The following is an 11,599-nucleotide window of genomic DNA, read 5'->3' as shown; positions in this document are numbered from 1 at the left end:
AATAAAAGTAATTTTTTTATTTGCCACAGCTTTGATTTGATTCTTTTTTTAGGGTTACGATCCACGTTAACGAAGTAGATCATAGCCGTAAGTTATCTGGAACACCGTCAATTATTTTTCCATCTTTGGACACCGCGGCTAACAAAGAGATGAAGGTTTCCTTCCCAAAATAAACAAATAAAACGATAAACAAAACTCATCAGCTGATTTACACTGATTAGCAGCAGGCATGTACATGGCTACATAGCATAGCGTGAGCTGACTAGCCTGGCTAACCTTGTTACAGTAGCTATAAAACATTGCGAAGAGTCAAATGAATTTAAACCCGTAATGATTTGCACGTATTCGACTACAACAGCGAACATGTACATGGAAGTACTGGAAATTTTAATAATATATATTTATATGTAATTGTAGGTGATATTTATTTTTTACTCGTATCAGTGGCTGTGTCTGTCACACTACCATGTTTTGTTCAACTGACCTTGTTGTTGTTGTTTATTTGTTGTGTATACAATGTCGGCTGTAATGTGACTCTCGGTTCATCCCCAAGTGAAGACGGAAAAGGTTTTATGCACAATCGATATTTTGTCCCGAATGAATTATAAACTGAATTTTCCCGACTGTGAGTTTGGAGTGTTTTATGGTGTTTGAGACTGAAGATTTCCTTCGACCAAACAAATCTATAAATATCCAGATGTTCCACTTTATTTCCCTCAGCATGAAGAACAACTTTACACACCGAACACTTTGTTTCTCCAAAAGTCCAACTGAAATATTTTGCCATGTTCACAAGTTTAAGATTCTTCTTCCTCTCAGAGCAGTTCAGTAGGATTTAGATGCAGTGACTGGGCAGGTCGTTCCATGATAGATATCACTCCAGACGTCCGTTTGCTCCATAAATAACACATATCAATAACACTTTAAACGGCCAAATGTTGCTAGTTGTGTGTCTTAGCTAATCTTTCCCTCTGATTGGTTTAAAGGTTGTTTTATTATGCTAGCTATTATATTGTGTAAACCAGTACAGACGTGTGCTAGCATGCTATTAAGGATAAGCCATTAATTTGCATATGCCAAAAGTTTGGTAGGGAGCTAGCTTATCATTAAACAGGCGATAATAATGTGTAAACCAGCAATCAGGGGTTGCTAGCAAGCTAGCTAATGTCAAACTAGCTTACACACTGGGTAAAACAGCAATGAATGTTGCTAGCAAATATCAAGCTAGTTACTATATAGTGTAAACCAGTACTGACCGTTTGCTAGCATGCTAGCTACTATCAGACTTGCTATTATATTGTATAGCTATCTTATATGGTAATGATTAGATCATAGTCAATGAGATTCCGAGATGTGCTTAGGCCACGCCCATGTGACTACTAAAGACACGCCCACACCCCAAAGAGCGAAGTCACTGCTTCATTTTTTTTATGGTTATTTAATTCAGGTAAGGTGAGCTACTGCTAAGTTAACCACTTTTTAAAAAAAAGCTTACTAGTGTGCTAATATTAAGTCAGCTTTTATGTTAAAGCTCATTAGCAAGTTTCCTAACATCCGACTAGCTAACACAGATTAAACATGTAATCATAGTTGCTAGCATGCTAGTTAACTCTAGTCAAGTGAAGTTTATTTCTATTGCGCTTTTCACAACACACATCGTCTCAAAGCAGCTTTACAGAATTTAACAGTGAAGGTGAATGGTGTGTGTTTATCTCTGATGAGCAGCATGGAGACTGTGGTGAAGGAAAAACTCCCTTAGATGTTATGAGGAAGAAACCTTGAGAGGAACCAGACTCAAAAGCAGAACCTCATCCTCATTTGGGTGACATCAAGAGTGTGATTATAGTCTTTAAACACTACAGAACACTGGAGAGTGAGAACTAACATGAGCACTGAAGTGTGTGATTAGCTTCTCCATGCCATAGCCTTTAAACACTCCAGGAGGTCCAGTGTTCAAACTCCACATAAAGTGGGATCTAATTGGCGCTGGTACGTCTCTAGATGGTTCGGGATGTTTGTGGGCATCTTCTTCTTTAAAGCTCCACAATCTTCAAGAGGTGGGACGTGATTGGAGCTGGAGGAACCTCAGGATGCCTCGGGATGGGGAGAGAAAGAGAAGCAGTGGAGAGGAATTAGCGTAGCTGCTGTTCATGATATTAACAGCACAAGTTGATAATGTGATGTGATCAGATGTTCTGGAGCACAAGGTTATGATGTGATGTGTGTTATGTGTAGAACTCGCTAAAAACATACGTCTTTAATCTGCACTTAAACTGGGAGAGTGTGTCTGAGCCCCGAACACTGTCAGGAAGACTATTCCAGAGGTTAGGAGCTAAATCTGAAAATGTTCTACCACCTTTAGTGGACTTTGCTATTCTAGGAACTACTAGAAGTCCAGAGTTTTGAGATCTCAGGGAGCGTGACAGATTGTAGCGTGTTAGAAGACTGGAGAGAAACATGGAGATAAACCATTTAGTGTTTTGTAGGTAAGAAGCAGTAGTTTGTAGTGGATTAGAAACTTAACAGGAAGCCAGTGTAGGGATGAGAAGATTGGGTTTATAAAGTGATATTTTCTCCACCTTGTGAGAACTCTGACTGCTGCATTCTGAACTAACTGAAGCTTGTACAGAACTGAGCAGTGACAATCGTTTCTAAAATCTTAGACATAAATGGGAGATTTGAAATGGGTCTGAAATTTGACAGTGTGTTTGGATCTAAATGAGGTTTCTTAATGAGGGGCTTAATAACTGCTAACTTGAGGGGTTTAGGGACGTGACCTAAAGATAGTGAGGAGTTAATAATATTGAGAAGAATATCACCAGCTGTATGGAACACTTCCTTCAGTAGATGAGTTGGAATGGGATCTAACTGACATGTTGTTGATTTAGCTTTGGTAATAACCAGAGGTGGCAAAAGTCCACACATCCATTACTTAAGTAGAAGTACAGATCCTCATGTTTTAAAATACTCGGGTAAAAGTTGAAGTACTGATTATACCTTTTACTTAAGTGAAAGTAAAGAAGTTTTGGCTCAGACATGTACTTAAGTAAAAAGTAGTTATTACTTCTACCTGTTTTAGCTGTTAACTGGTCCTCACATTATATTAATATTAGATAGATAGATAGATAGATAGATAGATAGATAGATAGATAGATAGATAGATAGATAGATAGATAGATCGATGGATGGATGCATGCATGCATGCATGCATGCATGCATAGTACAGGTACACAGCAACGAAATGCAGTTTGGCATCTACCAGAAGTGCAAAAAGTAGCAATCGTGCAAATAATGCAGATAAACATGTATCATATTTACAGCATGTGATATGTATGTAAGCATGTGTACAGTGATTAAATATAAAGGCTATATCAGTGCAGAGACGTGTGGACATCATTAAGAGCCTTTGCTATGTTTCCACACGGACAGTTAATGAGGTGATACCGGAGAAAGTGCACCTCTTCAAGTCAGGAAGCTTTTATATATATAATCATAGACATTTTACAGATTTGAATGATGTTTTGTTTTTATCTGTACGATCAATAAAGACAGTAACTAATGTTCAAGTCGCCATTATGAGGGAAAACCCCACAAAACGCCACCTACAGGGTAAATTGTGTAAAACATGGCGGATTTGTTGTTTGATTTAAAACTTTGTGCAAAAATAAAACAAAAGTTTACTGATTAAAAATATTTTTCGGTGGAGATTATTTATTTATTGTATATCTAAGTAAAGAAGGGATGTCGTGAATAAGTGTATGTTTTGCTGGAGGTTTTAATTTCGCCTCTTTTATATTTAGTTATTTATTTATGTATTTATACTTTTTATAAAAATGGTAAAAACAGAAATGCGCTGAATTGATCGCGTGTTAATAACATTTAGTGCCGTTTACAATCATTTTAAGTTTGACAGCCAAATATATATATATATATATATATATATATATATAAATATAAATACAAAACTAATTAAAAATGTTGTTATCTAATGAATGTATCCAGGCTGAAGATCCACATACAGAACACAAGCAGAGAAAAGATGATGATGATCAGGAATGTGTCTGTTCTCAGTCATGTTCTCATCACTGACTCCCTCTGTCTCATCCACATTAACCCCAAACTTCTTACTGCTTCTGCCTGCTGATTCTTATCTCCATAAAGAGTGAGAGTCAGGACTTTATACACCAGCGGAGTGAAAAAGGCGCGCAGTATCTACTGAAGTACAGTAATGAAGTATTTGTACTCCGTTACTTCCCACCTCTGATAATAACATCATACAGCTCTTCCTGTCCTGTACATGTAAAACAGTGTAGATGTGGAGTTGTAGGTGAGAATGGATCAGGAGATGATCTCAGAGGTTGGACCTCCACAATTGTTTTTCTAATGTTATCTATTTTTTCAGTGAAGAAATGCATAAATTCTTCACTACTAAACTGTGATGGAACACATTTTTCAGATGCCTGATTTGTAGTTAATTAAGCTACTGTAAAAAAAAGGAATCTGGGATTGTTTTTGTTGTTTTCTATGAGTTTGCTCAGGTGTTCAGCTCTAGCAGCTTTTAGAGTCTGTCTGTAGCTGAGCATACTGTCTTTATACGCAATTCTAAATACCTCCAATTTAGTTTTCCTCCATTTTCTCTCCAGATTACGGGCTGTTCTCTTGAGGACATGTGTATGACTATTATACCAAGGTGCAGGTGCTGTTCTCTGACCTTTTATAACCGGATGAGGGCAACGGTGTCTAATGTTCTAGTGAGGAGAAGGTCTATGTTCTTAGACATTTCATCATGATTATTAGCAGTTATGGGTTTAGTGAGAAATTGAGATAAAAGGCTAAATATCACTGTGTGTCTAAAATCAAGCCAGCTATAATATCATTCATATCATAGATTATATATTCATACTCATATCATATAATATTAATTAAGATCCATGATCGGGTTTTGCTCATAAGTATTGGCAGATCAGTGTGGAAAGTATCCAGATTAGTTTATTAGTTTTTGTTCAATGCAAAGGTCAAGTGAGAGAGGAGATGGGATTAGCTTCATAATCCTCACCATCGGTCAGTAGATTTCCACACAGGACATGAGAAGGGACGTTAGAGACAAGGTGAGAGACACATGAGAGACAAGGTGAGAGATAAAGCGGCGCATTAGTGACAAAGTTAGAGACACCCCCGAGAGATAACATAAGAGACATAACATCAAAGACTATAAAAGACACAAGAGATAACGAGACCATGTTAGAGACATAATAGACATGAGAGACAGGGTGAGAGACAAATAAAAGGAGCATAAGAGACACATGAGAGGCACATAACAAGGCTTGAGACATGGGAGACAACATGAGAAACGCCTGAGGGATAATGTGAGAAACTATGTGAAAGACGTTAAGAGAGACATGACTGGAAACATGAAAGACTTCAATAAAGGCACATAAGAGACATGTGAGAGATAATGTGAGACAACATTAGACACATGAGATACTTTTGAGATAATGTGAGACACTAGACAACGTTAGACATGTTAAAAGAGACATGTGATATAATGAGACGTGATATATTGTGAGACAACATTAGAGACACATGAGAGACACATAACAGATAAAGTTAGAGACATGAGAGACACCTGAGGTATAATGTGAAGAACAGTGTGAAAGACATTGAGACACATAACATACAATGAAAGACATTAGGGGCATAACGTGCGAAGCAACATGAGACACATGAGACATTATAGACACCTCAGACATTAGAGATAACATTCGAGACACGACAAGACAGTAGACGTGAGATGTGTAAGACGATGTGAGGTGTGTGAAATGAGGAGATGTGAGTGAGATGATATGAGATGTGTGCTAGACAACGTGAAATGTGTCAAAGATGTCGTGAGATGTGAGACAACATGAGACGTGTGAAAGACGAGGTGAGATGTGTGAAAGACGTGAGATGTGTGAGACGACGTGAGCTGTTTGATGGCACAAAAAAATTTATTTACAAAAATATGAAATCTTCACTGATGAGTCGAGCGTCAGAGCGATCACTACACACTCCTGACACGAAAATACAACAACCTCACGTTTAGCTTCTTACAACAGGAAATGACTGGACACACACACACACACACACACACACACACACACACACACACACACACAATAAGATTTAGTTTTCATACTCGTACAGGAAATGGCTGAGTGTAGCTTCAATACGGGAGGAAATCAGCAAATTCACATCGATGTGTGCAAAACAACACAAACAACAACAACAACAACAACAACATAAACACCCCAGATGTGGAAACAGCTACGTCTGAAATCTACAAAAAATTAAATTCATCACACAAACATATAAACTGATACAAAACCCTGTACAGCAAAACATCCAGATTCCTATATATTAATAAAACACAGCCGTCTGGAGAGCAGGAACGAGGAGCAGGTGATGATGATGATGATGATGATTGTTAGTAATATTTAACTTTCTTTTTTTAATTTTATTTAATTCACTCAGTCATTCTATCTGAAATACACACCTGTCCTCTTTTTCCTTTTTACTTTGTATGATTATTTATATATAATGTATTTCCTGCAGTCCAGTTTCACGTTTTTTCCTTTTTTCTTCGAATTACAAAAACTGATTACATTTCTGGGTAAAATATAAAAAATAGATCCATGTTAGTTTAAAAATAAAGCTGTTTGTCTGAATAGGGGAAAAAAAATAAAAATAAGAATAAAGAATTTCTGCACATTTTATTTAAAAAAATACTAATAATATTTAAAAAGGGCCGTGAAATGATCAGAATGCCCATAAAACATGTAGAAGTACTTCTACTGTATGGAATATAAACGTTCCTCCTTGGCATCGTCCTGAATTCAGGTAACAAACAACTATAAAATGCCACTTCATTATGATGATGATGATGATGATGATGATGATTACAGACAGGAGAGAACGTCCTGTCTGATCTGGGATGAGACTGAAATGAAAATGGACTCGTCATGTTCCCAAACCCTGTAGTTCTAAATCTCAGTCAGGGTGATTTTGTAGGCGTCGCCGTAGCTCTCGATGATCAAGATGAACGTGTCCTCGTTGGAGTAATGCTCGATGATGTTGTCGTCCATGTTCACCAGGATCCTGAAACAGATGTTTAGTATTTACACACACAGACACACACTAGAGGCCCACCGATATATCGGTTTTGACTCGAGAGCGGCCTCTAGAGGCGAATCAGTGAGGCTACGTGCTGTTAGTTGTTTAGAATTATATTAATATTTGGTGGTGCAAAACAGCAAAGAACGAATCTCTCACCCTTTCTTGCTCTTTTTGTAAATTTTAGCGATCCTCTCCACAGGCACGTTGTACTTCTCTGAGATCTGTGAAACAAAATGAGTTTTATTACTCGACCTGTCAATAATCACGAGGCCGAAGAGCGCCACCTAGAGGAAGCGTTACTCACCGCGACCATGAGGCCCCGGACCGTCGGCGAGCGCAGCATGAGAGCGTCGAACACCTCGTCACACTCTTTTCTGACGTACAGGAGCACTAAAACACACACGTGCACACACGTTTATACACACGTGAATACCCTCAAAGTAATTTCTATTAAAAACAGAAACTATTACAATAAATCATTAAAGGTGAAAGCAGCGTTTTCAGGGGTAAAGCACTCACGAGTCAGTGAGCTACAGCTGATCGCTAATCAATCAGAGGAAATGTGTGGATTAAAGAGTCGTTTGACTCATGATGTGTGTGTGATCATGGACAGTCATGGAATTCTCTAAAGGAGCAGTAATGGAGGTTATGTACTGTGTTGTGAAAATGTGTTTTCCCGCTTCCTGATTTTTTGGCCGGGTTTTTTTTTTTGCATATTTGAACAGCAATTTTTTCCCTTAATAAAATTATAATTTAAAAGCCGCATTTTGTATTTGCCTGCTGATCCGAATCGTTTACGCACGACTTTAAAACAAAATGAATCATCCATGATTACAAGAATAAAGTCGGAATATTTTTCGGATAAAGTCGAAATTACGCGAATAAAGTCAAAACATTTTGGGAAAAGTCAAAATTACAAGAATAAAGTCGGAATATTTTGAGAATAAAGAAAACGAAGACAATAAAGTCGTAGCAATACGAGATGAAAGTGGGAATATTTGGAGAAAAATCACAAAATTACGAGGAACGTTTCGCTGTTTTGCATAAAAAGGATGTGTAGTATTTGGTAGAATTGTACTTTAGGTAAATGTTTAGCAATAAGGAAATTCTTAGTCTTCTGGCATCACAGCACCGAGTAATAATTAATAAACAGAGACTGCAGTGGTCCTGTTAGAAACAATCAGACAGACACTGAGGAAATCACCTCTTTGAATGGTTTTGATTTTGATGGTTACATCTGCAGGCTATTCAAATGGTTTGGACATGTGCAGAGGAGGGACATGGGGTATATCAGTAGGAGAATGCTGAGGATGGAGACACCAGGAAGGAGGAAAAGAGGAAGAACAAGGAGGAGGTTTATGGATGTGGTGAGGGAAGACATGCAGGTAGTTGGTGTGAAAGAGGCAGATTACAGGTTGGTATGAAGACGGATGATCCGCTGTGGCGCCCCCTAATGGGAGAAGCATGTTACTCGAAGAGGAGATGTTGTTTCTCAAGAGACTATGAGGATGATGAGCAAAGAAATCGACCCTGCAGTAGTTAAAATACCGGTGCACTCCACGTCTCTAATGTCGCCAGTAATTTAAGTCTAAACGTGTTGTGGCATATGGATTCATACGATACAATATTTAGAGAATAATTCATTTAGACTTTTAATATTCTCTAAATATTCTGACTTTTATTTTACATGGCATTAAGACACTGTTGTATTTAAGTGTGATAAATATGCAAAAAAAAATTCTTAAATCAGGAAAGCAGGCAAATAATTTAATACAGCACTGAGCATTAAACATTTTAAGCATGTTATTGTAACTGCTGACCTGTAGGGGGCGTCAGGAATAACTGTATAAGAGACTTGTGTTTTTTGGGCTGTAAACATGCATCTTCCCAGAAGAGTGGAGCTCATTATAACAGTAAATAGAGACTAAATGTGGAATGTGGATGTTTAAAAAAACAGCACAGAGCAATCTTCTGGTCAGGTGGTACAGTATTTTGGTCACATGATATTAATCTCACCTCTTTTCTGTTGTTCCTCTCGGAGCTGTTTCTGAGGTGAAGGGCAGCAGTCATCCTCCGCTGGCCGGAACATTCTCTTTACTAATACACTCCTTAAAACACACACACACACACACACACACAATCACTGTCAGTCAACCAATCACATACTTCAAAACACGTTCAAATGTTTTAATTCAATATTCATTAAACTGAGATTCACCAAAATCTGCTCTATAAACATGCAGAATCAGCTCCATAATTATTGGCACCCTGCAGAAAAAAATTGCGAGGACTCGTAACTATATCGCACATGAAAGTTCAGATTACATTCAAGAACCAAGATTTAACCTCCTGGCAGAGGCGGTCTGGAATATCCTCGCAGAAGGGTGCCAATATTTATGAATCCGTCTGCACACGGCGCCGCCGCTGTACTCACCCTTCTCTCTCGATCTCCTCGGTGTTGAAGGCAAAAACCTGCACGACATCAGAATGAAACCCAGTTACTTATGACGTCATCGTATAATCGCTGAGTTCTGGATTGTGATTGGTCAGGTGTTGATTAATTCTCAATCTTTGAATTGATATGTTATTGTTACTATAGCAACAGCTCCTTCACTGGATGTTCATGTATGATATCAGTCTCTATGTGAGTGTTTTTTTAAAAGTCAGAGGTAAACCCAGAACTATTGAGTTTTTTTTCAATTGTATATTTTTTTTTTATCACCAGGGCAGATCTAAAAAATTATTTACGGGGTGGCAAAGGGGTGGCAAAGGGATGGCATGAGAATGATGAGGGGTGGTAACACTGGAGCGAGCATTCTAGCTTATAGTTCTTGTGGATTCAAGGAATGATATAGATATTCGGTGTATATACTGGGGCGCACATTTATATATTGGTCTATAGAAATGAAATGAAGACTGATGTGTGATTATTTAGAACCTGATATCTGGATTGGAAAAATATAAACTAAATATTATATATAGATACAAACCCTCAATGTATCAAGTACCGCTTTTACTCTATAACCCTGTAACTCGCGGTCAGAAACACATAACAAATACACAGAAACCACATTTGAATCACGCACACCAACAAATGCGTTATCACGTGACATCACCTGTCAAAGATTCTGACAATCCCAAAGACACAAGCTATTAAACACGATTTTATCAAAAAAACTTTCTTTCGTCTTCTCCCATTAGGGGGCGCCACAGCGGATCCTCCACATGTTTGATTTGGCACATGTTTTTACGCTGGATGCCCTTCCTAACACAACCCTCCCCAATTTATCTGGGCTTGGGACCGGCACTAAGAGTGGCTGGGGTCGGTTCATTTTAGTGACTCGGTTTTTTGAATCTCGTTCATCAAAATCTTTTTTTTTTCATTTGCAAATGGATTATGTCACAATTGATGCGTATTGAAAAACGCACCTGCAAATACAATTTGCAATTCCAAGAACAGCTCAGACTTAAAGAGTGGAGAGATGAACTACTACTACTGTTTCCGGTACATAACCTATGGAGATTTTGTGATGATTTTGCGATGCTCTGCTCTGCTCGTGTGCATCCAGTAGAAAATAAACGAATCACTTTTTGAGACGATTTGTTCTTCTGAGTCACATTAAATGAATCGAAATGAATGTTCATGAACGACCCGTCACTAATTAGTTTGTGATCAGTGATCATGCGGGTTGCAGTGAATGTGGGAATGTGTTTTATTGCAGGTCATAAGGGTGTTTTTTTTTCGGACTACAGTTTAATAGAAAGACCAGATTTCTTGCAGCTATTTAAAAGTATGTTTTTTTTTATTATGTCATCACATTAAAGCGCCGCTGTAAATCTCTCAGGAAAACTGATTACATTTATATTTAATAAATTGCGATACCAGTGCTGGGGTGGCGGATGGGGTGGCAATACTTTTTCTTAAGGTGGCAGTTGCTACGCTAGTAGATCCGCCCCTGGTTCTCATACCTGTGCGGCTCTCTGCAGGTTTCCAAAGTGCACATCAGGGATAAAGAGGACGGGCTGAGAGTCCAGATCTGTCATCGTCCTGAACACTGTGCTGTCGCCCTTTTTGGCCGGAGTCACTGCCCCAGCACCTACGTCCTTCCCTGCAAGGTGGGGGGGTCATTTTTATAATTATTTTTAAACTATATTTAAAAAATATTACAAGTAATAAATAATATGCAATTAATAAGATTAATGAACATTATTACTGATAATAAATAAATGATAAACAAATCAATACTACTACTACTAACAGTAATATACAGATTATTTGTAATAATTTGATGTTTAATCCCAGACCTTTGGACTTCTTGCGGTTCTGTTTTCTCTCCTCGTCTCGGATCTTTCTTTCCGCCCCCTGTTTTTAACATTTTTTTGAACAGAAAACACAAGTTAACTCTAATAAAGTGCACTAGATGGACCGCCTACTCCCTGCTGTTTT

At 38.1% G+C, this 11,599-nt stretch overlaps 1 protein-coding gene across 3 annotated transcripts in view; it reads right to left on the bottom strand.

Moving 5' to 3' along the window:
- Window positions 1-11,599, bottom strand: part of grhl2b (grainyhead-like transcription factor 2b) — a 50,968-nt gene that overhangs the window by 7,781 nt on the left and 31,588 nt on the right. For 2 of the 3 annotated variants that reach the window (XM_046834529.1, XM_046834528.1), the window contains exons 10-16: window positions 11,458-11,515; window positions 11,122-11,261; window positions 9,587-9,624; window positions 9,169-9,260; window positions 7,457-7,542; window positions 7,309-7,373; window positions 5,969-7,134 (exon numbers count right to left, since the gene is read on the bottom strand). In XM_046834529.1, coding sequence (XP_046690485.1) covers window positions 7,020-7,134; window positions 7,309-7,373; window positions 7,457-7,542; window positions 9,169-9,260; window positions 9,587-9,624; window positions 11,122-11,261; window positions 11,458-11,515 — 594 coding nt within the window. In that variant the 3' untranslated portion in view covers window positions 5,969-7,019. Of the gene's footprint in view, window positions 1-5,968; window positions 7,135-7,308; window positions 7,374-7,456; window positions 7,543-9,168; window positions 9,261-9,586; window positions 9,625-11,121; window positions 11,262-11,457; window positions 11,516-11,599 lie in introns of those variants that run through there. The other variant, XR_006923730.1, reaches the window with a different exon arrangement.

The sequence above is a fragment of the Silurus meridionalis genome, chromosome 22 (genome assembly GCF_014805685.1).
Source record: "Silurus meridionalis isolate SWU-2019-XX chromosome 22, ASM1480568v1, whole genome shotgun sequence".
NCBI lineage: Eukaryota > Metazoa > Chordata > Actinopteri > Siluriformes > Siluridae > Silurus > Silurus meridionalis.
This window is presented reverse-complemented; position numbering and strand designations above follow the sequence as displayed.